General features: G+C 44.1%; 1 protein-coding gene across 1 annotated transcript; it reads right to left on the bottom strand.

Annotated features, from left to right (window-relative positions):
- Nucleotides 1-27522, bottom strand: LOC130883469 (60S ribosomal protein L23a-like). The gene is made up of 2 exons (XM_057783969.1): nt 27412-27522; nt 1-513 (listed from the first exon to the last, which is right to left on the bottom strand). Exons 1-2 carry the CDS (start codon nt 27520-27522, stop codon nt 1-3), a joined length of 624 nt encoding a protein of 207 aa, XP_057639952.1.

The raw sequence follows: 27522 nt of genomic DNA, 5'->3' as shown, positions 1-27522 counted from the left end.
TTAGATGATTCCAATTTTGTTGGCAACATCCAGAGCATCATAATCAGGAGCCAACTGAACATACACCTTCTTCTCTCCATCAGGCCTTATGAGGGTGTTGACTTTGGCCACATCGATGTCATAGAGTTTCTTTACAGCCTGTTTGATCTGGTGCTTGTTTGTCTTGACGTCCACAATGAACACAAGTGTGTTGTTGTCTTCTATCTTCTTCCTGGCTGACTTGGTGGTCAGGGGGAATTTGATGATGGCATACTGGTCAAGCTTGTTCCTCCTGGGCGCGCTCTTCCGGGGGTATTTAGGCTGCCTTCGTAGCCGCAGGGTCTTGGGCCTCCGAAAGGTGGGCGATGTGCGGATCTTCTTCTTTTTGTGGCTGTGGATGCCTTTCAGCACTGCCTTCTTGGCTTTCAAGGCCTTTGCTTTAGCTTTGACTTTGGAGGGGCAGGACTTCCTTCTTCGCTTTCTGCACCATCTTGACTGGCAGTCAGATCTCTTGAAGTTCAAGGCCAGCCTTGTCTACAGAGCGAGTTCCAGGGCAGCCAAGGTTACACAGAGAAACTCTGTCTTGAAAAACAACAATGACAAAAAATTAGGACCCCCAAGACGTAATATTTATATGTCCCTGTTTTGAAAAGGTGTCTTGTTGAGACTGGAACACATGGTTATGAATGATAGAGAACTATGCTTTTCTCTATTTGGCTACTATAATTGTTATAAATTATTAGTTTAGAAACATGCGGTAAGAAGTTATTTGACAGTTAAATGGAACCTAGAAGGAGAGAAAGACATAGGAAGGGCAAAAGGTAACTTAAGAAACCTTCTGAGACAGTAATAGCTCCCATCTGGAATGTTCTTTTCCTCTGCAGGAACTTCTGCAGTCAGAGTGCAGTGGACCAGAGGGGGCTGGTGTTGTCTACAATGGGAGCTGATGATCTCCAGAGGGGGCTGGCGTTGTCTACAATGGGAGCTGACCATCTCCAGAGGGGGCTGGCGTTGTCTACAATGGGAGCTGACCATCTCCAGAGGGGGCTGGCGTTGTCTACAATGCGAGCTGATGATCTCTCCTGGTCAGCAGCACAGACCATTGTTTTCCTTCCACATCTTTGAGCTGGACCATGGGAGGGCTTCTGGTTGAAATAGAAACATTGATTCACAGGATTGTATTGCTAAGGAATTTTACAGATCATTAGACCACAGGGTTCCCAATTCTTTCAACATAAGAATCCCGTTTCTGTATCAACGTGCCTTGGGCTTCTACAGAGTGCCATCGAAACAAACAGCACAAATGGCTTGTAAAGGTGAAGTGTGACAATATGCCACCGTGGATTCAGTAACCATTTCACATGATTTTCAGTGTTTTTTATCACAATAGAATTGCTTCAGACAGTTTTGCCTACATGAATGACACATGCCGTTGATTTCATCTGTGACCTGCTTGGTGTACAAATCCCACGGACTTGGAGGTTCTTAGAGATTTGTGCCGAGGAAAACACCCGTCTGAGATTCCTGTTTTAACAGACAAGCTAGCGTGACTCAGGGTGCAAAGTGACTGTTTAAGGTCACAACTCACTGGGGCAGAGTCCACGTCATTAACCTCTTGTCTGCTGTGTCCCAGAGTCTCCAGTGTTCTTCTGAAATAATCATAGCAGATCAAACCAGACCCAAGGAATCTCCAAACCCAAGAGCACCTACTCTTGTCTAACGACAATGCCCTTTCAAAGAGTTAGGTTGTGAGTAGGCACCATTCGTCCTACTTGACAAAGAGTCCTTGAGAAGTGTTTGATACTTTTGCATTTTTGTTTGGTTTTGAAAGAGGGTCTCACTCTGTAGCCCACTTTCTGACTAGTGGCAATTATCCAGCCCCAATTTTCCAAGTGTTAGTCCACACCTGGCTTTGTTTGTGTTTGGCACTTTTTAACCCACAGAGTAGACTTGGAAAACATTAAATTTTGACTGCAGATAACCCCCCTCTTCCTGAGAAAACAAAAAACAACTAAAAATGTTGAAACCTTAAATATCATGGAGTTTTGGCAGCGTAAGGCACAAAAGTCAGCAAGAATGGACATTCTCAACCTCTGCCAAGTTGGGAGTAGCAGTTCTGGCTGCTGTGTTGAGAAAACAAATGAGAAAAAAAATCACCAGCCAAATAATACATTATCACATTGGCAGACAGGAGGAGGAGTGTGTGAACCTCATTAAAAAGCCAGTCAGTGTTAGAATGACCCAACTCGGTTGGAGAAAGATGAGAAGAACAATCGCTATTCCTTGGACAATGTTTAATGTTTATGTACCAGTAGACATCTCTGGAGCTCGTGAATCAGGTCTTCAGCCAGGGTGTCCATGAGTGGTTCATACAAGGTTAAAGATGTTGAACTAAACACCGATCGAGTCCATGTTCTCCCTGGATGACCCGTTTTTTCATTTACAGAACTTCAGGGAGCCAGCAGATTGCCTCGCTGCCTCTGTGGATCTGCATGACTGAGGAGCATCTGGGCTGCCTCTGATTTTCATAAAGCTGTGGTTCATTTGGGGGTAGATGCTGAGCAATGCGGTCATATCTTTGATGTGGAGATAGTAATGACGTGGGTTTATCCAGTCAGATCCAACCGTGTCTTAAGACAAGGCTGACTACTACTGTGTCCGCCTCCCAAAGATAAAGGACGGATATCACAACTAAGGGTTGTGATCTCCATCCTGACCAAATGATCTGAAACTGTGAGTTTCATAAGGATTTTAAAGAAGGACAGAGGCAAACATGAGTAAATCCACTCCCCTCACATGAAGATGTGCTTCCACCGGCGTGGTCTTTGGGGGGCAGCACACGTGGGTCGTAGACAAGCAAGAAGTAGTTATAATTGGTGTTGACAGAAGAGCTGTGCAAACAGACCACAATGAATTTCCCAGCCATTCAGCTAAGTATAATAAAACTGGGATTGAGGGAGTGTTGCTCGGCATCTGGGCCTCACACCCTCCCATTCCCAAGGTGCTCCGGATTCTAGTGATAGAATGGTGTTTACCTTAGGCAGAGATTTTTTTCTCTCCCCGGTGCTGCTAGCTGGCGCATGTCCTGAGAGGGGCCCTGTTGAGGGAGCTGCGGGCTGTGTTCCTGCCACCCCAGCTCCTGGTTGCCTGGCTAGCTTATGCCCCAAAATAACAACACACAAACTATTTTTTTAGACACTGCTTGGCCCATTATATCTAGCCTCTTCTCGGCTAACTCTCGCACCTGGACTAGCCCATTTCTAATAATGTGTGTAGCACCCCAAGATGCGCTTACCGGGAAGATCCTAGCCTACGTCCATCCTGGGTCAGAGCTTCGTCACATCTGCCCCAGAGAGGAGAGCTATCGAGTCTGAGGTCACTTCCTCTTCCTCCCAGCATTCTGTTCTGTTTACTCCACCCACCTATGTTCTAACCTATGAGGGCCAAGCAGTTTCTTTATTTTTTAACCAATGACCTTCCTCCATCAGGGCCCTGATAAGCAAGCTGGTTAACAGGGACATTTTCACAGCAGGCAGTTCTGGTTGCTTGGTGAAGAACATGCATATCTGAAGAGGGACTCATCTGTCCCTGGCTGAGGACCACTTGTGATCACTCTGGCGTGGCCCCCATTAAAAGGCCCATGTGAGCTCGGGCCAGCTGAACTATAAACTATATTTACTAAGAAGTGAGTAAGACAATTTTATTATTCCAGTTATAGAAAGGCTCTTTCTTAGGAGGGAAGCAGCCATAGAAGAGTTAAAGCATCAGGGACTGGGGCCAGTGGCAAGTGAGAAGGAGGGGTGAGAACAGGACAGAGTCACTGACGCCAGGAAGAGGGTGAGAGATTCCGATCAGTTGCTCTAGTTGAGGAACTTGGGGAGAAATGTCTAAGACAGAATGTTGGGAAGTAGCTGTTATGGTCTGCTGATTTTCAAAATCTCCCGGCCTGCATGAAGAAATCATAGTTGCCTTCTGTTTGGGTCAGTAGTGGGACCCGGTACCTATGTGTCATTGTTGATCCTTACATTGGGACTGGTCCTAACTGAGATGTGTGGTAAAGAGTGTCACATCCGTATTCGATTTGAAGACGTAGTATGAAAAAATGCAAAAAGAAAAAAAAAAGCAAAAAGAAAAAAACTAAGTCACTGGTGTCTTTTACACTGAAGATACATTGAAACCATATAAAGTTAAAGAAAGTATATTGTTGACATTTATTTGACCTTGTTTCTACATTTTTTGTTTTGTTTTGTTTTGTTTTGTTTTTCGAGACAGGGTTTCTCTGTGGTTTTGGAGCCTGTCTTGGAACTAGCTCTTGTAGACCAGGCTGGTCTCGAACTCACAGAGATCCGCCTGCCTCTGCCTCCCGAGTGCTGGGATTAAAGGTGTGCGCCACCACTGCCCGGCTTGTTTCTCCATTTTAAGACGTGTCTCAACCATACTATTTGAGGCTGTCAATATCACTTGTTGTTTTCCTCCTGGACACCACTGATCTCCATTGCTCTCTGAGGTTTCATGAATTTGGCTTATTTTTATCTTTTGTTGGGATTGGTGCTACTGCAGGGTTATACAGGCAAACATTCACATCTTAACCTTCTTGGTGGCCAAAGAGGAAGTGGGTCAGACTCAATCTATCTCGAGGGAATAGTGTGGCCTCCACCGTATGTGCCCGCCTCAGTCTGTGCAGTCAAGCTGGACTGGGTATTTCCTTCTGTGTGTTTGCCAATCTCTTTAGTGCCGTGACGAACGACTACCATCATCCTTTGTGTCAAGTCTTAATTATTGCTCAGGATGAGTTCTTAAAAGACAACTGCTGAGTTAAGAAATTGTAATACTTTTTAAGATTTAGTTTTTAACTACCTGTCTATATGTGTCTCTCTGTATATGTGCAGATGACTCCAGGTGGCCCTGGAAGCTAGGGCAGGGGTCAGATGCTCTGGAACTGGAGTTATCGGCAGTTGCAAGCTGCCCATTAAGTGCAGGGAACAGAACTTGGATCTTCAGCAAGATTGTTATGTGCCTTAAACTGCTGAGTCATCTCTCTGACCCAACGTGAATATTCTTAAAGCACCAGAAATTCAGATCTAAATTGCCTTCAGTAACTGCCTGTGTCATCCTTAAGTTCGTACAAAGACCAAGTCCCCTTATGGCAGTGATTCTTAACCTTCCTAAAGCTGCATGCCCTTAATACAGGTCCTCAGGTTGTGGTGACCCCCTCAACCATAAAATTAGTTTTGTTGCTACTTCATACATGTAATCTTGCCTCTGTTATAATTGTAATGTTAATATTTTTGGAGATAGAAGTTTGTGAAATTTAGTTGTGGCCCACAGGTTGAGAACCACTGCCTGACAGGCCCAGAACTTAACTGAAAAACAAATAGGGGCTGGTGTGGGAAACATAGGGAGCTGTCTGAGTGAGAGACAGGGAAGGGCTGGGGGCTCTGAGAGCATCACGGTCTCCCTCATAAGGATGTCTGAGACAGTGGGAAAGAAGAAAAGGTTGGAGGACAAAGAGAAGAGAACCAGAGAGAACAGACTAGACATGATTCGCATGATTTCTAATAGTTTACAGGGGCTCAGAAGAGCTTGAGAATAACGACTCCATAAAGCAGAAATCTTCTGTAAAACCACTGCAAGCTAGAGTCAAACAGAGTGTGGCCGCCCCGTGGCAGCAGCCTTGAGCTGATTTATTTGGGAAGTGGCCTTGAAGCAGCCTTAGTTCTTGGTCCAGACAGAGTGGGGGGTGGGGGAGGATGGTGGCGTGTGAGTGCGTGTGCGTGGAGGACCATTTGGAAAAGACACAAAGTAAAAATAACTCTTAAGTCATCAAAGTCTGGGGGTTCTCTATGCCTGGTGGAGGGGTGTGGGAGGCGGGAGCAGCCAGTCACAGGGGTCTGCAGTGATATCCCTGGCGAGGATATCATTGTCCGGCATCACGAGTAACTATCCAGAGCACAGTTGGGCCCTTCAATTCATCAGAATGGTATTCTTTAGTTCCCATCGAGGCGAGACAAGATACTCGTTCTGAAGACTTAGTAGAAACATAAAAACCCTTCAACAGAGCTCAGCCTACGGTTTGGATCGGAACGAATTCAGTGCAATTTCTTATGCTATAACTCCTGCGTCTTTGGGACAGGACAATGAAAATGAATGTCCTGAATAATGACCTGAGGCGCTGCAAGGGTGTGAAGTGCCTCACAAATCATCAAAGAAAGATTAAATTATGTCTTATACTTACTGAAGCCAAAAAGTGAACTAATAATATATTTTAGAAACCGTTTCTCCAGGAGCTGAAGCTGGTTTAACCCCAGCCTGACCAGAGTTCACCAGAAGTTCGCATAATTAAAAGCTATGGATAATTCTCTTTTGTAGATTGGCAATAGGTATGTGTTAGGGATTTTTTTTTTTGTATGTGTATGGTATATATGAATGTGTGTTGGGGGATACAAGTGCCTATTTGGGGGTTGATGTTGGATGTCTTCCTGATCTACTGTATTTCTTTAACTTTTACATTTGTTTACTGATTTCCTCTCTCTCTTTCCGACTGTACCTCCCACCCCCGCACACACATGGGCTTTGTCTATGCGCGTGTATACGTGCCGTAAGCATTTGAAGAGTGATTAGAGACAACTTGTAGCAGTCGGTTCTCACCGCCATTAAGTCTTCGCCGGGGTTTCTATTGCTATGATAGAACACCATAACCAAGAGCAACAAGGGGAGGAAAGTATGTAGTTTGGGTCACAACTCTCGGGTCATTCTCAACTGAGGGATGTCAGGGCAGGAACCCAGGGGCAGGAACTGAAGTAGAGGCCAAGGAGGAGTGCTGCTTACTGGCTTGCTCAGTCGGCTTTCTTATTTGATTCCGGAGCATCAGTCCAGAGATAAGACCACCCACAATGGGCTAGCCCCTGCCACATCAATCAGAGTTCCCCACAGTCCAGCCTCCCTCATTTCCTCCTTTCCTTCCTTCCTTCCACCCTCACTTCCTTTCATTCTTTCTTGTTTTTTCAAGACTGGTTTCTCTGTGTAGTCCTGGCTGTCCTGGAACTAGTTCTGTAGACCAGGTTGAACTCAAACTCATAAAGATCCACCTACCTCTGCCTCCCACGTGCTGGAATTAAAGGTGTGTGTGCCACCAGGCCAATTTATGAAAACATTTTCTCATGTGGTTCCCTCTTAGATAACTTGAGCATGTGTCAAGCTGACAAAAACAACCACATAAATAAACAGAACACTAAGCTGGAATTGACAAATAAAAGCAGTCTGTCTGAGGTATAGAACATGCTAATCTGATACACATACATACGGCAAAACGATTACCACTATTGAACTAACCAACGCGTGTATCACCACACGAGTCACCTTTTCATGTATGTTTGACTGTGTGTCTTCTGAGAATACTTAATAACTATTCTTAGCAGATTCCTAGTGTACCATAGATATGCTTTTTAATTATGGTAACCAGACTGTACATTCAATAGTCAGAATTATATCTGGAGATTTACTCTCTGGCATGCAAGGCGGCCTGAGTCAGGGAGACTTGTTTGACTGTAGAGAGACGTGGAGACTCCTGAAAGCTTCACCCCACCTCTTCCTTTGCTGTGACCCTGTCCTTTTTGCTGACAAGTGTCCTCCGCTTAGTGCTGTGCTCACAAGTGGATGAAAATGGCCACTCTAGGCCTGATTTGACAATGTCTTTCAGTGCATGTGTCAGTAACTCCATGACCCTGGTCTCTGTCTCTTTCCACGAAAGAGAATACCAGGCTATTTGTCAGTCAGTTCTTTTCAACAACTCAGCAAAGTCAAGGTTTTATGAAAAGAAAGAGCCATGAAGCTCCCCTTTTTAAGAGCTGTGGGTTAGAAAAGAATAGAAGGAGGAGAGAAAGAGGAAGAAGAAAAGTACAAGTCTTTAATTCCAGCACTGGGGAGGAAGAAGTAGGGAGATCTCTGTGAGTTCGAGGCCAGCTTTGACTATATAGGGAGTTCCATGACAGTCACGGCTATGTAGAGAAGCCTTGCATCAAAAAAAAAAAAAAAGTTGTGGGTCAGAAGTGATGTCAAATATAGCTCTTCCCTGTCTCTGTGGGTTGGTTCCTCCTTCTACTCACATACACCACAAACTGTGGATATTAAATTCTTTATATAAAGTGGCCTGATGTTTGCATACAACCCACCCACACCCCACTTGTACTACATGGAACCCTGTCTCAAAAAACAAACCAAGCTGAACCCTAAAGCTTCCTATAAGTCCACGGACACAGAGGCACAGTTACAAAGGGCCAATTGTGAGAGCAAGGCTGGCACGTTGACATGTGGCTACTGTAATTTATTCAGTATAAAAAATATCATGCTTTCTGTAGCAATTTTTCATAGAATACTTTGCTATCATACTTAAGTTTTTATTGCATTTATTCATTTGTTTTTATTTACTTATTTCTTTGTTTATGTATGTATTTAGTATGGGTGTGTGTGTGTGTGTGTGTGTGTGTGTGTGTGTGTGTACTAGAGTACACGTATGGAGGCTGTCAGGAGCTACTGAGTACCGGTCTCAACATTCCATCAGGGTTCAGCGTAGGATCTCTATGACAAGTGAAAGACTAGCTTGGAATGGGTTCTGAGGGGTAGAACAAACTGACTGACTTAGGCACGCATTTCTTTATTCCTTGGGGGAAGACAAAAGAAGGGAGAAAAGGAAGACACATAAGGGCTTCAGGCATCAGACATAAGGGGTAAAAATGGATCTCCACAAAGCTTTCAGTTTATATAGGCATACAGACAAGTTAGCAATCCCATAGGCGATAACAATCATATCAAGCATACACGTTCACAGAGTCACAAGAAACCGGTGGATCTGGCAAGGAGATACCTTATGTCTCAGAGGGGGCGTGGCCGTGAAGGCCGAGAGCACAGCCTTGGTAGCTATGCTAACCTGTGGGTTTGATCTGCCTCAGCATCTAGCTGGTTGAGTTAAAAGGAATCTCTTTTGGGGACCTTGCTTTTGACTCCAGCAGGGTACCCAGGTGAGAATTTTTCTCTCTGAAGCTAGTTTTAGTGACTTAGGTCTTTTTTCCTGTATAAACAGCTAATTTCCTGGGCTATGATCTTCTGTTAGTTGAAACCAAGGTGAAGGGTTAATACAGAATATCTGTATCCTGTTTAGAGCAGACCAGTAGATTACACCTTCCAGAGTCTGCTGTTAGAACAGACATATTGCCTCCTGTATGAGGCTCCTCTTTTATCGGTGATTGTCAATAAAGGAAGTTTGTGGGGAACTATTTTATGTAGATTTTGGCTGTGAGAACAAGGACTTGGCTTCATGGCGTGGGAGGAGGTATCCCTTTGCCCTTCAGGAAAAGTCAGGTTTATACACTGCTGGGATACTACAGAAGGGAGAAATGCCAGGATTTCACAAGATTCTACAGAATTGACAGTGACTTCTCCAAAGGACAGTTGTCCCCGTAGGTCTGCAAAAACGGGTTCTCTAGGTGGAGTGTACGTACACACTTCCTGGGGATAGTCCAATACATCTGTCAGCTGTACATTTACTGTTTAATACTTGTGGGCTCACCGCAGTAGGACAGAGGTCAGCTTGAAGGAATTCATTCCTTCCTTTCACCATGTGGTCCCCAGGGGGGTGATCTCAGGTGGCAAGGTCCTTTTTCCGTAGAGCCATCTCACTAGCCCCTCCCCCATCATTTTAATAACAGTGTAGTCTGTATTCCAGCACCTATTTTCCTTTGTTCAATCACTTGCTGATGCTGAACATTCTTCCTTCCAAGCAGTTGTCAATATATTTAGTGTTGCTGTGAGCAACCAACCCTAAAATTTTTATGCCAAATCTTCAATATTTTAGGTTAATATTTTTGGAATAAGTTATTGGTAACAAAATCGCTTCATTTTATGAACAAAAGCTGGCTGTCAAAAATGTTTCAATCAGTTCAGTGGTTGCCACATGGGCATGAGGACCTTGAGCTCAGAACCCAGCAGTCATGGAAAAATCTGTGCACTGTGACACACACCTATAATCCCAGAGCTGGGGGAATGGGTTCCAGAAGATCCCAGTGGCTTGCTAGTCAGTTGGCTATGCAAATCTGTGAGCCTCAAGTTCAGTGACAGACTTTGTGTCAAAAACTAAGGCAAAAATCTAAGGAAGAAGATGCCCTGAAACTGACTTCCAGCCTTTAAAAAAACACAGGAATACAACACACACGTGTGTGTGCTCACTCACATGAACAGGTGTGTGCAGTCAAACACAGAGGTGCATACCTACCTATACAAACATGGACATATTCATATGCCACATATACATGCATGTATATACACACATACATGCACAAATATTTTTTAAGGCTCGGTTTGCCAATTTGATAACAAAAATCATCTGATTGGGGTTTTTTGTGTGTGTGTTCTTACTGGAGTAGAGCAATCTCTTATATGTGCATTGGACTTTTCTATTTATTTTGCAGCATGCTTATTTTTAAAATTTAACTATATCTTTTTTTATTTTATTGATTTTTATTGAGCTCTATATTTTTCTCTGCTCCCCTCCCTGCCTCTCTCCTCCCCTTCAACTCTCTCCCAAGGTCCCCATGCTCCAAATTTCCTCAGGAGATCTTGTCTTTTTCTACTTTCCATGTAGATTAGAGTCTTCATTGTTGTCTAGGTTCTCTGAGATCATGATTTATAGGCTGGTTTTCTTTGCTTTATGTTTAAAACCCACTTATGAGTGAGCACATGTGATAATTGTTTTTCTGGGTCTGGGTTACCTCACTCAAAATGATATTTCCTACCTCCATCCATTTGCCTGAAAAATTCAAGGTGTCATTTTTTTCTGCTGTGTAGTACTCCATTGTGTAAATGTACCACATTTTCCTTATCCATTCTTCAGCTGAGGGGCATTTAGCTTGTTTCCAGGTTCTGGCTACGGCAAACAAAGCTTCAAAGAACATAGTTGAGCACATGTCCTTATGGCACGATTGAGCACCCTTTGGGTATATACCCAAAAGTGGTATTACTGGGTCTTGAGAAGGTTGTTTCCTAACTTTCTGAGAAATTGCCACACTGACATTCAAAGGGGTTGTACCAGCTTGCATTCCCACCAGCAATGCAGAAGTGTTCCCTTTACCCCACAACCTCTCCAGCATAAGTTGTCATCAGTGTTTTTGATCTTGGACATTCTTATAGGTGTAAGATGGAATCTCAGAGTTGTTTTGATTTGCATTTCTCTGATGATTAAGGATGTTGAGCATTTCCTTAAGTCTCTTTCAGCCATTTTAGATTCCTCTGTTGAGAGCTCTCTGTTTAGGTCTGTACTCCAATTTTTTTTAATTGGATTATTTGTTCTTTTGATGACCAATTTCTTGAGTTCTTTGTATATTTTGGAGATGAGACCTCTGTCTGATGTGGGGTTGGTAAAGATCTTTTCCCATTTTGTAGGCTGTCATTTTATCTTGCTGACCGTGTCCTTTGCTTTACTGAAGCTTTTCAGTTTCAGGATAGCCAAAACAATTCTATACAATAGAACTTCTGGAGGCATCACAATTTCTGACTTCAAACTCTACTACAGAGCTACAGTACTGAAAACTGCCTGGTATTGTCATAAAAACAGACAGGAGGACCAAAGGAACTGAATCGAAGACCCAGATATTAATCCACACACCTTCGAACACCTTTTGTTTTTTTGGCAAATCAAATGGAAAAAAGAAAGCACATTTAACAAATGGTGCTGGCATAACTGAATATCAACATGTAGAAGAATGAAAATTGATCCATATCTATCACCATGCACAAAACTCAAGTCCAAATGGATCAAAGACCTCAACATAAAGCCAGCCACAATGAACCTCATAGAAGAGAAAGTGGGAAGTACATTTGAACATATTGGCACAGGAGACCACTTTCTAAATATAACCCCAGCAGCACAGACACTGAGAGAAACAATTAACTCTACCTTACACAAGGAGGGATGGCTTCAGAAGCTGTCATTAGTCAGCTATTTGATCTCAACCCTAATTGCATCTGTGGCTTCCTTCAGTTATGTCTCCATGTAAAAATAAACCTGTATCGCGTGCCTTCCCCGGGGATACTGCAGTCATAGGACAGTCTGTAAAACCAAGCCTTTGATGCATTTTACATCGCTGTCCCACTGAGCCTTTCTGGGGATATTCTAGGAAATGTGAGCTAATCTCCGAGCTGATAAACTCAGATGTGCGAGACTGGGGTACCCAGGGGATTTAGAATGAGGAGGTGGGGACAAAGGGGCGATAGACGTGAGAGATAATGAATTCATCTGCTCTCATGGTGGTTGAATTTAGAAGACTAGAGTTGCTCTTGACATCTTGATGGCCAGGAAAGAAGAGAGAAATGTGTGTGGGATGCTGCCTGCTTCTTTGCATCCCTCTTTTTACACCCTGCGCTGAACGGGCAGAGCACCATTCCCACCGAAGCGTGAGCAGCTTTCAGTTTTCTCAGAATTGCTTCCCAAGACCTGAAAATTCCTCAGGATAGAAAACTCCCAGGTTGTCGTTAGTCTGAGAGGCAGCTCGCGGAAGATTGAAGTCAAAGATGTCCGGAAGCAAAGGTGCATCAAGGTGGGTCTTGAGTGCGTTACTCAGAAATGTCCTTCTTTGTAGCCAGTGGCCCTTGTGGTTTGATTAAACGAGGTGACCCGCGACCTTTGTGATGAGAACACCTGGTGCTCTTACTTAAAACAGACATTCCCTGGCTCCATCGCCAACTCAGATGAGCGACTGATGGACCTACCGGCATGTTTAGAAAGCACAAACTGAAGGAGTCTGAGGGATGATTGGCCTGTCTCAGGATGTCCACCAACCCTAGAAAATATTCTCCAGCCACACTTCCAGCTCACAGGCAGACCTATAGCATTGCTATTTAAGTTATGTCATCTCTATGTCCCTGGCCACAAGGGAACCCTGTTGTGTGAATCAGAGTCTCTCTAGAGCAATTAAAAACCAAATCCAGTGACAGTCATTCTACTTCCACACTCAGCAACATGGGACAATCTTATTCTGCCACACGGATAAAGAAACAGTTCAAACGACCTCTGGGGGAAATGGAATGAGCCACAACTCCCCTTATATCTTGAAGTAGTTTGATTTTATTTCAATAACTCCTTTGCAGCCAGTCCACTCTGGAAGTGTCTGATCTCGTCGGGTTTCAATAACTTGTTATCTAAAACCATGATGCTTTTAAAGAAGTCCCTTATCCATTACTCCCAGCTTCAAGTTCAAGTTGAACTGAGGCCAGCAAATCCTCTGTTTTAACATTCAAATTCTTCTGGAAAGGTTATCATACATTCATAATTTAGTTTACTTTACTTTCTATGGGGGAACAGAGTGATACTTGTAGGAGAAAAGTTAGGGATGGGTGACAAAAGTGACATGGGGAAGGCAAGACTGGGTGGAGAGTCACAATAGGGACGGTCAGATACTACACGGCACAGCTAAGACGGGTTGTGCTAAGTACATAAATTGTAGTAGGAAGTGTTTAAGGATTTTCTCAATCTGTTCATCATCTGAAATGTAGCATGGATGTCAGATGGTGTTTTGCATATAAAACAATATCTGATTGGGTTGTAGGATAAAGCTTAAAAACACGAATGGGTTGTTTCAATATAATTCAATGTGTTCAGCAGTTGAGTTGGGGTTTGTTCAGCTAGTCAACCCATTGCCTCACTACCTGTGCTTAGTCTTTGCTCCTCACACCAGGGTGAGGCAGGTGCCTTCTCAACAGAGATCTGGCGATGGTTGCCTAACTCTTGGGGCTGAGTGTATATTTGTTCTGAGTATCTTGAGCAATTGGCGTGCATGTCTTGCTCTGTTTGTTTGGGTACCAGGAGTGGTTTTTTTCCTTTTGCTCACATTTCAAGGGTTTTCAGTGTATATCGGTGCTTCATTAATGACCACAGTTTCTAGATTCTTACTTGAAATTACTGAGTTCTTGAAAACTCATCGGGAAGAACCTGAAGCATCTTTTATTTCTGAGCACAAAATGAGAAGCACGGCCCCCTCAGTCCACTTTGATCCCACCATCGCCAAGCCTTTCCTACTTACGCTTCACTGTTCATTAACATGTGAGTCAAGTAGAGGGGTAGGGGTGGGACTTTCATGTCCTAAGAAGCCTTGTGCTGAAGAAAGGACTGTTTCATGGCTCTTTAAGGATCTTATATGGATCCTCCTTAAAGGAAGCCCACCCCTGAGAAGGGGGTGAAACCAGAGAAATTTGAAGAGGTAGACAAGCTTTTTAGGATCCTCTATTCATCAACCTTCGATCCTTTACTAATGGGAAATAACTTCAGATTTCACTGTAAGGTTCTTATAAAGCTGAAGCTATGGGATTAGTGTAGGCTATTGGATATAATTTTTATTTTAATGATACATTTTGAAAAGGAGCTCCTGAGGCCAGGTCCTGGAAGTCCAATCCTAGAAACTGACTGAATTCACAGGAGGACAGAGTACAAGAATATATCTGAGCGCTTGAGTCCAGTGGACCCTAAAGTTACACTTGACCTGAGAGTGGTGCACCATGGCCTCTTGGTACAGCTTTTTCAGCTGTGGACTGAGAGGGCTTGGGATAATAGCATTTATGAAGTCTGCACTTTCTTTGACTTTATATTTATTTATTTTATGTGTATGAAGGTTTTGACTCTCTTCATGTATGTGTGTCATGTGTGTGCCTTGTGTCTATGGAGGTCAGAAGAGGGTGGTGGATTCCCGGGAACTGAATTAAGGAGAGTTGTAAACTACTACGTGGGTGCCGGGAATGGACCCCATGTCCTCTGCAAGAGCAATAAGTATTCTTCACCATTGGCCATCTCTACAGATCAAATCTGTGCTTCCTTAATAATGAGTACAATGTCATGTATTTATTGTTTGTATGTCGAAACACTCCTTTTAATTATTTTTTAAGAAGATTTTCAGGTTTTTTTTCAAAGTGTGAACTCTCCTGTCTTGCTAGGTCTGTACATAATTTATGGCTGTTCATAAGTGTGTGGAGGCCTGGGAATATGCTTCTGTTGGTGAGGTACTGCCTGCACAAGCATGAGGACCTGAGTTCAGATCACCAGCAGCCATGAAAAAAAAAACTGGGAGTGACAGCGTGTACCTTTAATCCTAGAGTGGTGGAGAAAGAGACGGGAGGAAGCTGCACTTGTCAGGGAGTGTAGAGGAATTAGCAGGCTCCCGGTTCCGTGAGAGACACCGACAGCAGACGATGTCAGATGTCAGCTCACGATCTCCACACATGCACGCGTGTATGTGCCCAGCGTATGTATACATGCTAGCTTATATACATGCATACCTTCCCCAACACACAAATAAGAGAAGTGTGTGGAGATGGCTTGCCTGAGATCACGAAGTAAGAGAAACAGCCTGATTGTCCCTGATGCTCCCTGCTCAGTCGTCTACCTATCACACATGATCCTCCAAGACAGCTGCTGCCCATGGCCTATTGGCGGAAAAGGAGAAAGTCAAGTGTAAATGAAGGAAAAAGAAGCTGTTTTAGTCCAACATTGTGTTAGCATGTCATTTAATCCTTTGCCATTTGATTTAATATAATCATGATTAAACTCCCTATAAAGGAAGTATAATATAAAGAAAGCATACCGACACTCATGTACATTTGGGGAGAAAGCTACAAACTCAAAGAAAATCTATACTTATTTCAACCACATGAGAAACCAAGATAGTTCTTTGTTTCTTCTTGTCCACTGAGGTGTTAGACTGAGACCAGGAAACCTGGGATAGCAGCATGATGCCTCCTCCAAGCCAGGTGCTAGGTGAACTGGGTTTAAAGCTCTGGGCTCTGCTTAGATTCTCCTACAGGCTGACTTAGGTCTGAGTTCCTGTGATGTCAGAAAAAAACAGTGTGATGTAGTGATACAGGCATGAACTTTGGAGACGAAGGAGCTTAGGTTCAGATTCTTCCACTTAGTCATGCTGTGATTGGGAACGCTCCAATTATCTCTCTCAGATGATGATCCAACAGTATATTGTAGGTGGAGAGTAATAGTGATCCTATTACTAGTAGGTATTAGGTAGCAATTTTTTGAGAAACAAAATGAATGCATATACATACATATGTGCATACACACATAGAGAGAGAACTACAGATTCAGAAAAAAAAAATCTACATTTATTTCAACCACACAAGCAACCATGACTGTTTCTTATTTCTTTCTGTCCGCTCAGGGATTAAATTGAGATTAAAATGCCTGGAATAAATGAATACATAACTACTAAAATGTTATTTTGCTTAGACTGGCTTACGTCGTTGGAGGCTGATTACAGACAAGTGCTGTCTGTAAGCTATAGCAGCAGAGGACCTGGTAACTGTTCCTCTCAGTTACTGGCATTCTGATAACGAGAAGTCCAAAGAGGCATACCCATCTAAGGCTGACGGCCCAGGAGCTCCACGGAGATATTGGTGTGTGTTCACATTGGAGGACTGAAGAAGCTGGAGCCTGAGGACCGTAAGCAGGGGCTGCAGGAGTACTGCATATTCAGGGAGAATGGAGCTTATGCGTACTTCCACTCCCACTTTGTCCAGGACTACCTGGTGGTACTGCTCAACCCAGGCAGGCCCTACCCTGTCAGCTGTTCTCGCACAGGCGAGCCTTTTCCAGGACTGCCCTCACAGACACTTCCAGAGTGTGCTTTACTGATCCCCATAGCAGTTTTTCTCCTTGCTATGACAAAATAGCCAACAGGAAGAACCCGTGGGAGGAAGGATTTATTTTGTTTTGCTGTTTCGTAGGTTTTAGCTCACAGTCCTTGGTTCCGTTGATCCTGGGCTATGGAGGACACCACAGTGGCAGGAGCACTTGGAAGACAAGGTCTCCTTCATCTCATGCTGGGTAAAAAGCAGGGAGCAAGACATGGGGTCATGGATCACATTTCAAGACCTGCTCTCCAGTGATCTAGTTCCTCTAACGAGATACTACCTTCGAAAATCTCTGCAACCTTTCCTAATACTGCTTCGAACTGGTTACTACCAGGCTCACCAGGAAGCCTGTGGAGGGACATTTCGTATTATGTCATAATATTCTACCCTTGCCCCCTGAAATCTCCTGGCTTTATTTTAAAATATGCAAAATGTATTTAGTCTATTTTTGAGTCCCCATAATCTTAACATTTCCAACCTTGCTTAGAAATGAAACTCTGGACTCTCTACTGACACTCATTGCATTTGTTTAGCTGTGAACCCCTGTAAAATTAAAAAAGAAAGCCACCCGCTTCAAATACACAGTGTCAGAGAGTACACGTTCTTTTTCCAAAGAAATGGGGCATAGAGAAAGGGCTGGAACCAAAACAAGAATCCAGCCCAACAGAGCCAACAATAAACGCTGTGGCTCTGTGTCTGAATCCAGAGCCATAGCAGCATCAGCTCAGCTCAAAAGGGTTCGGGTGGCCCCGTTCCCATGACCTTGCCTTTGTAGACCATATGGCCCCTTCTCTTGTGCTAGTTCCATCATCACCTGTGGTTTGCCTTGGCATACGCCCTACAATCTTGACATATCCAGTGTCCCAGAATCTCCTCTGGCAGCTTAGGATTCACTGCCAGTCTTCAGGCATTGCCTGCTCCGGCAGTCTCTACAGTGACTCCAAACCCACCACACATTGATGAGCCTTCCTGGCTCTCTTCTGAAATCTGTCTGGAAGCCTATACGACACTGCAGTCTTTGCATCCTTCATGACTACAAAAGCAAAGTCAACTTGAACAGTAAATGGGCTCCTTGCACCATGGTAGTGGCAATCTCTGGGTGGTTGAGCCAGGAAAGCACTTCTCTAGTCAGCTCTGTGTGGACATGGTACCCAAAGACTCTCATCTAAAACAAAATATTGCAAACGAGTTATAACCTTTACACTTGACCCCATCATAGGTGGAGTCAAGTTAGTTCTGGAGATGCCCTCAAAGCATCATACCCGCTGCTTCAAGACAAAGCACATGGCTTCCTTCCCTTGGGCATAACATCTTTAACAACCAAGCCCTCCTTGCCTGCAAGTTTAAATATGCCCCATTTAGGGGGCTGGTTTGGGGGACGCCTCTCATGGCTGCAGTAAAAAGTGTAGAAAAATAGTTTCCCCCTCTAAACTACAAACAAGCTGCGTTGTCGTAGCAATCTGATTTGCATTCTGTATCACGTGACTTTGTAGGGAAGATACTGGACCTCATCAGGGAACTTAGCCACCCACGTTTGTTAGTTGACAGCTATCTCGTGAATAAATGGCAGGTATGTTTTAGCTCTCTCTCTCTCTCTCTCTCTCTCTCTCTCTCTCTCTCTCTCTCTCTCTCTCTCTCTCCTCATCTCTTTCCCTCATCAGCCCCATTCCCTGGAAAGGGGTCTGTATCAGGAAGTATGACCGAACTGGAAATTACAAACACGGGAAGATTAAAAGAAAAGAAAAGAAAAAAAAAAACACCTCAACCACGGATGTTTTGATTGCTAGCCTGTAGGATTTAATCTGTGTTAACATTTTTTTGGATTACAAGACAATTGATTGAGCCCGTGCACCAAGAGTAAGTCACTTCTGCAAAGGAGGTCATTTTTAGTGTTCTGTTGGGAGGGTCTCATTTACCAAAGTTAGACAACTGTTGCTTTTGGTAAGAGGACGCAGTCAGGTTCAGGAGAAATGGTCTTGGGTTAGTTAGACATGAGTTCTGAGTTCAAGTCCCAGGACTTTCTTTGATGAAGCATTTGGACAAGCCCTTCATACCTCTGCGTTCCCGAGGGGGGTGGTGGTTTTTGTTTGACACAGGGTTTCTCTATGTAGCCCTGGCTGTTATGAAACCAACTCTGTAGACCAGGCTGGCCTTGAACTCAGAAATCTGACTGCCTCTGTCTCCACAGTGTTGGGATTAGAGATGTGTGTCATCATGCCACACCGGACTTATATTTTGACTTTCTTAACCATGAAGTAGGCAAGATTCCCTCATTGGTTATTTTGTGAACCCTTTTCTACATTTGCAATTGTCTGCTGTAGGCATGGGAATGCACCAGTGTGTGAGTGTGCACGCGGCACCCAGAGGTCAGCATCAGGTCTCTTCCTCTATTGCTCTCCACCCTGTTTTGAGACAAGATCTCCTGCTGAGTCTGGCCATTGCCAATTTGACTTGCCTGGTTGGCCTTCTTGCTCCTGGCATGCTCCTGTTTCTAACTCCCGGTCCACATCACCACATCTGTCTTTTGCATAGGTGATGGGAATATAAACTCAGGTACTTAAGCTTGAACGGCAAACACAGCAAACACCTTACTCACTGAGCCACCTCCCCAGCCTCTAGAGAAAACAGTGTTTACTGCAATACAGTTGTTAAAAGTGGTGCTTTCCGAGTTATATGAGTCTTGGCCCCGGGCTGACATCCTCAGGTCAGAAGCGATGTGATTTTAGAAAAATTCGATTCTTCCATTTTCCATTATTTTATCGCTCTTAAAACTGGCACGCGGGTAATAACTCTAGCCTGGACTGTCCTACAGGTTAAATACACTTATACGGCAGATAAGCAGGAGCTATTGCAGCTACGCGTTCTGTGCCACATTCTTCCAAAATCATCAGAAATCCAAGAAGAAAATCAACTGTCCCCAACAGTGTTACGGAGGAAAAAAAAATAAGTAAAGTATTTGCATTCAGCTGTCTCGGTCTCATGAGTGCTTTGCATTATCAGCTCTTGTCAAGCCAAGGCTCAGAGTCTATCCCATCGTTTAAACAGTGAACCAGCATCACCGCTTGCCTCCTAGCCTCCTGATGGTCCATGGCCTCTGGGGATGTTTCTTAGTGTTATAGGGCTTACAGTAGAAATGGCAGGATTAGGCATAAGCAGTATGTTGTTCGCCAGCTCTCCTTTTATCCTGGTGTTCTCTGGGAGTCTATCAGCTTTGGAGCTCTGAAGCCCACGGCAGTTTAAGTGTGCCCTAATGTCCACTTTCACACAGCTCATACTTGATTCAAGATAGATCATTGCTAATATGGGCTCACTCGACCTCATAGTGCCCTTGTTGAATTCACAAATTGAGAAAATTCTTCTTCTCTAAAAAAAGTCTGGGCACAGTTATTTGACACCAGCCAGCAAAGAAAAAAAAAACTAAACAGACAAGAAAACAACACGAGTGGACCAGTTCCACCTTTAAAAGATATTAAGTCTAACTCATTTAGGCTGAGCCCAGCAGGCCCAGCAGTGGCCCAAGCTCTTTATGTTCAGTCAGTGAATCATCCCAACAGGCACCTTAAGTAGATTCTCTTTTGCTCCCTATTTAGCTGGGGAAAAAACCAGAAGGACAGATAGATTGAATGATTTGTTACCCACCTGGTTAATGGTGAAATTGGGATTTAATCTGTTGCAGTGCGGCACTAGAACAAGACAGGTCAGCTGTACTTGCTCAATGGCACAAGATACATGTAATAGATTTTTATAGTTTTATTAAATATTGAACTCAAGAAAATTAAATCATAGCTGGCTGTAAATATAATTCAAACTTTTATTAAATGTCAGGATATTGGATCTTTGGATGCATTTTACTTCTGGGCAATTGTCCAGGCTTGAAGCATATATTTAAGTATTTGCTGTCGTGATTTTGCATTGATTTACAATAGCAAACCAGATTACATGGCTGGGAGGATTAAATTATAGACACACTTTTGGGAGGAGACATTTTGATCTTGGTGAATGAGTTCAAATGTTACCATGTAATCAGCAGGCCTCTTTGGCCTGGGCGTTTCTGTTGAAACGTTTGAGGCCCTATTTGGACCTTCCAAAAAAGGGAGTTTTTCTTTATCTTTACCCACGTATATTCCCATGGTAGATAAATGATCTCAGTTTGTCAGGAGATATATAGATGTATATAGTTTAGAAAACCTAAAATTTCTAACTATGCCAACAAATTTTACTTCCACAAAGTTCTCTAAAACATTATGAGAGTGGAAAGAAAGCAAGCAACTTTTCTTCATCATACAAAAGAAATTCACTGGCTGGGCCCTCCAGGAAGTGTCCACATCACCATGACTCCTGTCTCCCTTTCTTTTGATTGCACCCTCCACCTCTCGTGAAAGCTAGTTCCAAACTGTTCCAACTCCATGCCCACCACAGTTAAGTGATCAGCCCTGGTATGAAGAATAGCAGCCCCTCCTTTGGAGTTAGTTTGCATCAATGCCTAGTGACACGGACACAGAGGTTAGGCCTGCTATGGTTCCTGAGCACTTCCTGGTTGCCAGGCCTTCAGTACCCACTGACAACCAATAACCTTCTGCCTGACACCACAATTGCACCTTCCCTGTGTGTCTTCTGCTCCTGTGTTCCTCCCACTGGGCCAAGGCTCTATATTTTCACAAACTGGGTTATGTCTGATTGCACTATATTATTTGAGGACTGTAACCCGAAAGTGAGTCTGACTCCCCTATATCCAAGTACCAAAGGAGAGTGCCTGGGTTCCCTAATGGACGCAGTCACAAGAGTGGGTTTCCAAGACAGTCTAGAGGAACCTCTGCACTCATTATTTTAAGAGAAGCTATTTAAGCGTTACGAAGTAAAGGACCAATGTCACAACCCAGATGTGAAGTGGTAGGTTGTCGTTCAAAAGAAAAAGGAGACAGGGATGGCAGGTTGAAGCAGGCTGACATGAAGGAGCAGGGAGTTCAGAGTTCAGGTGGAACAGAGCCTACACAGGGCAGGTCAGGGAGTGAGTCCTGCAGGTCCTGTGATCCTTTCACAAGCAGTGAGCGGCACCTGTCAGCCTGGACACAGGACCTTCGGGTTTGCAGCTGGCCTGGCTTGTACTCCAGCTCCTGTGGCTGTTTCTGTCTGTCCTTTGCTGCCAAGACCCCAGCAAGCCTCCCGCCTGCTGGACTCTGCACTCTGTTCCATTTTCGGTTTAATAAAATTGATGTTGCTTGCTGCTCCCAGGACACATGGCATTGCTCTGCTTGGCTCTGGCAGCACTTTCAACAGAAGGGGGACAGAAGAGAGGACTGCCAAGAAGCTATTTCCTTCAGCTCCGGTCCCACTGTGCCTCCTGCTTCTTGTGAGCGACAAGCCTGAAGGATTCGGGGAAGGATTTTTAAATTAAAATGTTTGATGTTTTCTATCATGGAACATAGGAGATCATCTCTAATTAAAGTCAGCAAGCGTTTATTGAACACAGTGTTTACCAGCATCGCTTACCTCCCTAACCTTGTTATAAAAGTCAGAGAAGCAAAACAATAATACAGTGAGGTTCCAGACTTCAAGGACATACTCTCAAGTCATTGCCATCTTCCCCCCGCCCCTGCCAGTTCTGTAGATTGAACCCAAGGCCCGGTGCATGCTAGGCAATCACTCTACCACTGAGTACAATCCTAGTTACATTATGGCCTGAAATCATCTAATGCATATGGTAATGTAGGTAACATTACAAAACATTTCAGAGCTTTCGCTCTATCGTGACTCAGATGACGCCGACTAAAAACAAACCCACGAAGAACATTTATTTCAGTCTCACTCTCCAGCGCCGGGATCTGCAGAGATTCTAATTTCCAGCTTTGCTGAGGGGATGACAAATCGGAACTGTGCCTATTTCAGACATTCAGGTGTACTGCTTGAAGTTTTGGTATATGTAGACATCATGACATGATCACCTCGGTCAAACTGTTAACATCGCTGTCACCTCCCAGAGTTTCCACTTCCTATTCTCTCTACTTGTAGTGAGGCATTTAAGAAATTGTCAAGGCTGTGACATAATATTGTCAACTGTAGTTACCACGGCAGACGCATGGCAACAAGTGGCAGGCTTGGTCACGGGAACAGAAAGCTGAGAACTCACCTCTTGAACCCCACGCTGAAGCAGAGAGAACAAATTGGAAGGGCATGGAGTTTTTAAAACCCTTAAATCCTGTCACACACTTCCTCCCACAAGGCCACACATCCTCTGCCTCCTCCAAATAGCACCATCAACTGTGGACCAAGTGTTTAAATAGCCAAGCCTAGGGAGAACATTCTCATTCAAACCACCACAGGGCTGGATCTTAGAGTCCACATAAATATGAGATCAAGTCATATTTATCTTTCTGAGCCTGGCTTAGCAACATAATGCTCCCAGGATCATCCACAGAAGACATCTAGACAACAGAACTACACTCGTGAGTGTGATGTGCCAACCTGGACACCCAAGCCAATGCTGGATATGTCAGTAGTATTGGAAGTCTAGGTATATTCAGTTGTTCTACCTCTGTTTAGCTTAGCACATGAACCCTCTCCTCTTGTGTCGCAGTGGGGAGATCTATCCATATTGCTGTCCCTTAAGACACATTTGCATCAGCAAATCCCCAATACATTGCTCTTTGTGCCATCCTGGATCCATGGACCATTCTTAGTCTTTTTTTTTTTTTTTAGTTTCATGGCACCTTCTACTTTCAGTAGCCAGTTCTTATGCCATGACTGGATCTTCCTGAAATAGCATGTTGTCACAGAGAACATGCTTTTTTTCTTTTTAAAAGCTTGGCAACATTTCAGTGCTTTGTGTAGAGTATCCCCCTCCCCACTCTCTCTCTGTATGCGCATATATGTGTGTGTTCTTAAGGATCACCTAAGTACTGTGCATATAGACAGGCCCTCTACCACTGAACTATAACTCTATCTCTATGATACATTTTTAAAACAATCTACTTTAAGTTGGACACAGCAGTATGTAGTGATGAGGTGAGCAGGCCTGCTTTTTGTCCCGCCCGGCTCCTGCATGGCTAGCTTTACACCCGAAATAACAACACACAAATTGTATTCATTTAAACACTGCCTGGCCCATTATATCTAGCCTGTTCTTGGATAACACTCTTATCTTGCTTTAACCTATATCTAGTAATCTGTGTATCACCACAGGGTCGTGGCTTACTGGGAAGATTCTAACCCGCATCCATCTCGGAGAGGAGGGCTATGGTGTCTGCCTCATTGCCTTCTTCCCAGCATTCTGTTCTGTTTACTCCGCCTATCTAAGCTGCTGTCCTATCAAAGGCCAAGGCAGTCTCTTTATTTGACCAATGAAAGTAACACATAGACAGAAGACCCACCTACATCAGCAGTACACACCTGTAAAGTGAGCATTCAGAAGGCTGCAAAGGAGTTCAAGGTCAGCCTGGGCTGTGTGGGACTCTGTCTCAAGAAAATAAAAACAAAGAGTTCTGTGATAGCTTGGCCCCCATAATCTCATAGGCACTATTAGGAGGTGTGGCTTTGTTGGAGTGGGTGTGACCTTGTTGGAGGAAGGGTGTCACTGTGGGGGCGGGCTTTGAGGTTTCCTGTGTTCACCATACCACCCAGTGTCTCAGTTGACTTCGAATGTTCTTTGCAACATAGGACTCTCAGCTACTCCTCCAGCACCACAGCTGCCTGCATGTTGCCGTGCTCCCTGCCATGATGATAATGGACTGAACCTCTGAAACTGTAGGTGAGCCACCCCAATTAAATGTTTTCCTTATAAGGATTGCCATGTTTACTGGGCAGTGGTGGCATGTGCCTTTAATCCCAGCACTCATAAGGTAGAAGCAAGCAGATCTCTGAGTTTGAAGCCAGCTTGGTTTGCAGAGTGAATTCCAGGACAGCCAGGGCTACTCTATCTCGAAATACCCAACCCCCTTAAAAATTGCTGTGGTCAAGGTGTCTCTTCAGGGCAATAGAAACCTTAACTAAGGCAAGTTCTAACTTTAACTTTCCATGGATCCTTGAAATTCTAACTAGTAATAAAATCTCTCTCTCTCTCTCTCTCTCTCTCTCTCTCTCTCACACACACACACACACACACACACACACACACACACACACCACACTTTTGCTCCACCAAATCAGATTCAAGATATACAGCTAGAAAATAAATAGCGAGTGACTGGCAGGCTGATTAACCCATATATCGTTGGGAATGTTGACTCAAACCATAGAAAAATGACCTCAGAGTAGGTGAAAGATTTAACATCATTTATTCTCTCCCACCAAGAGTCTCTATTTAATCTTCACATCCCCATGTCTGGTGTCCTTTGATGAAGTGTGCAGTCTGCTCTTTAAAACTTCCCTGCTGGTAAAAGACATGCATTTATTTTTAAATACATTCATAATTTCTGGTCTATAGGAACGAACTCTGCCTCTGGGAAAGATGAGTATTGCATGGGTGCTCTTCACGAAGGTAAACACAGGAAGGCATTCTGCTCTCTTAATTAATGGTAGTGGTGCCAAGCTTTTATAGGAAACCAATTTTGCTTCTGAACACCAGGGAGATCTTTGAGCCTAAGAAATGTTTCAATTTAGGAAAACCATAGCTCAGCCAAAAGTGCAAACGTGGCAGGTGACTTATGGTTGGCCCAGACATTCGGAGGCGTTAAATGTCGGCCCGTGAGTTCAGTAAGTACAAATGGGCCCTCGAAAGTATGTTCTTGAAACTACAGACCATTCTGGAAGTTGGAATTTGTTCCAGCATTTTCCCAGGAGTTGGAGTTGAGATGCGTGGGCTGGGACTGTGGAAACAGAGAGAGGCTGGAGCTGTGAACAGCACACCAGGGTAGGATCTCGCCTTGGGCATGTGCAGGCCTCGCTTGGTTGGCGAGGGATCAATGCTCTCTGTCTCCAGTGGAGACTAGCCTGATCTTTTGGCAGACTGAAAGTTTAGGTGACCTCTTGTTTTCATTCCTTAGGGGGTTATTTGTGAAACTCAGTCACTGTGGCATGACCTCTTTGGGATATTTAAAGCAACCCTAGGCTGATGCTCTTGGAAGTTATTTATTTTTTTTTTTGTACATGCAGATGCCACTCGTCAGCAAGAATGTGTGTTTTGATGAAGTGAGAGGGGAAAGACATGAACGCTCACTAGCTAACACTCTCCAGTGTATACAGCAGCCGGTTCTAGTGCCACTCTCAGCTCTAACCAGCCGTGGCCTAGGACTGCTCCACTGTGCAGAGACATGGCTGATGACCAAAGAATAGTAGAGGTCAACAAAGTTACTCAAAGTGAAGGCTATATCTACTGAGCAAATACTTGACATCAGTTTTGCATAAATAAGCCCATGTCTATACACGTGCATACACAATGAGGTTAATTACAGCATCACATATAAGAATTACAAATTGGAGGTCTGGAATACAGTTCATTTGGTAGGGTGCTTGCCTGGCATGCAGAACACCCACGATTTGATCCCCAGCACCACCCACATTCGTCTGAGGCTGTGGCACAAGCCTGTGATTCCAGCATTAGGAGGTGAAGGCGGAAGGGCAGATGTTCAATGTCATCCTCAGCTGTATCCAGTTTGAAGCCAACCCTGGAGGCAATAGACTCTGCTTCAAAAATAATTACAAGTTGGAAACGGGCTAAGAGGGCAAGTACAAACAGGGCTGCATTTCTCCAGTGGGGTATTATGTAACTATGGCAAAAGCCAGCAGCTTTGTAAGCGTGAAGACGTCCACCACAAGTATATTCTAATCTGTACACATACATACTGCTTATGTATTTTCAAGCTGTGTGGGGACCAATGCTACCTGTGGGGACAAAACTGGGGAAGGTGCGAGGGCCTTCCCTTGGTCTTGGGTATTCTGCATTAATGCTATGGTTGCAATTAACATGGACTATTCCCGTAGCTACATATTTGAAAAGGAAGTTTAAATAACTTATAAGAGTTTCCAACAAGTTTCTTAGAGTAAGCCTGGGACTGCACAGTAGCCGAAAAGAACAAATCTGTAATGCCAGGGTCATTCTCTGGTGGCTTGACGCTATCAGGGCAGTATTTCATCCGAGTGTATTCCTAGTATGTGGGCTAGCATCTGAGATGGGGTGTGACTGTGAGTCTAAGTCAGTGGTTCTCAACCGTCCAGATACCGCGTGTTTGGCCACCAAAGGGGTTCTAACCCACAGACTGAGAAGTGCTGGCCTAAGTGCCCACTGGCACCAGCCCTGGGTCTATCAGTTTAATGATATCAGTACCAATATATTGTCTCTCCTTTTCAGAGTTTACAAAGAACACTCCATGTTTTTAACAAGATAAGAAACCTGTGAGGAGAACCCATTGTCCCCACTTTCAGGGAAGTAATTGAGGCTTAGGGGAGGTAGTTTATATTCTCCGGTGGCACGCACAGCTAGGGTAGAACTGAGCAAGCACTCAGACAGGGAATCAATTCCCTGTGATGCCATTAATCCCAGGTAAATTACTGGTTTTCTAGGTCTCAGGTTCTTCAGCTGTAAGACAGGCTAGCAGCAATTTCCTAAGCATGAGAATTTAGCACCATTAAAAAAAATAAGTACGCCCTCCTTACCCACCCCATTCCCAACTTTGAACCCTGCTCCCCTGCCCCAGCACTCACATGTTTGTTGTTGCGTGGAAGGAAAAGGCTCTGTGTTTTGAAGCGACTTCAAGAACTGAGTCCATTCTTGCAGAACAGCTGGAAAGAGCCAGAGAGGACACGTGACATCATACCTGTCACCTTTGCCAGCCCTGTCACCCTGAAGTGGTTCTTCTTCTTGGGTGGTACAGGTGGGAAACTCCGGAGGTCTGAGATGGCGAGGGAGAGCCGCTTTCTCCTGACCACAATCAT

The sequence above is a fragment of the Chionomys nivalis genome, chromosome 1 (genome assembly GCF_950005125.1).
Source record: "Chionomys nivalis chromosome 1, mChiNiv1.1, whole genome shotgun sequence".
In the NCBI taxonomy this organism is placed as follows: Eukaryota; Metazoa; Chordata; class Mammalia; order Rodentia; family Cricetidae; genus Chionomys; species Chionomys nivalis.
Note: the sequence above shows the minus strand (reverse complement) of the source record. Positions and strands in the feature narration are given on the sequence as shown.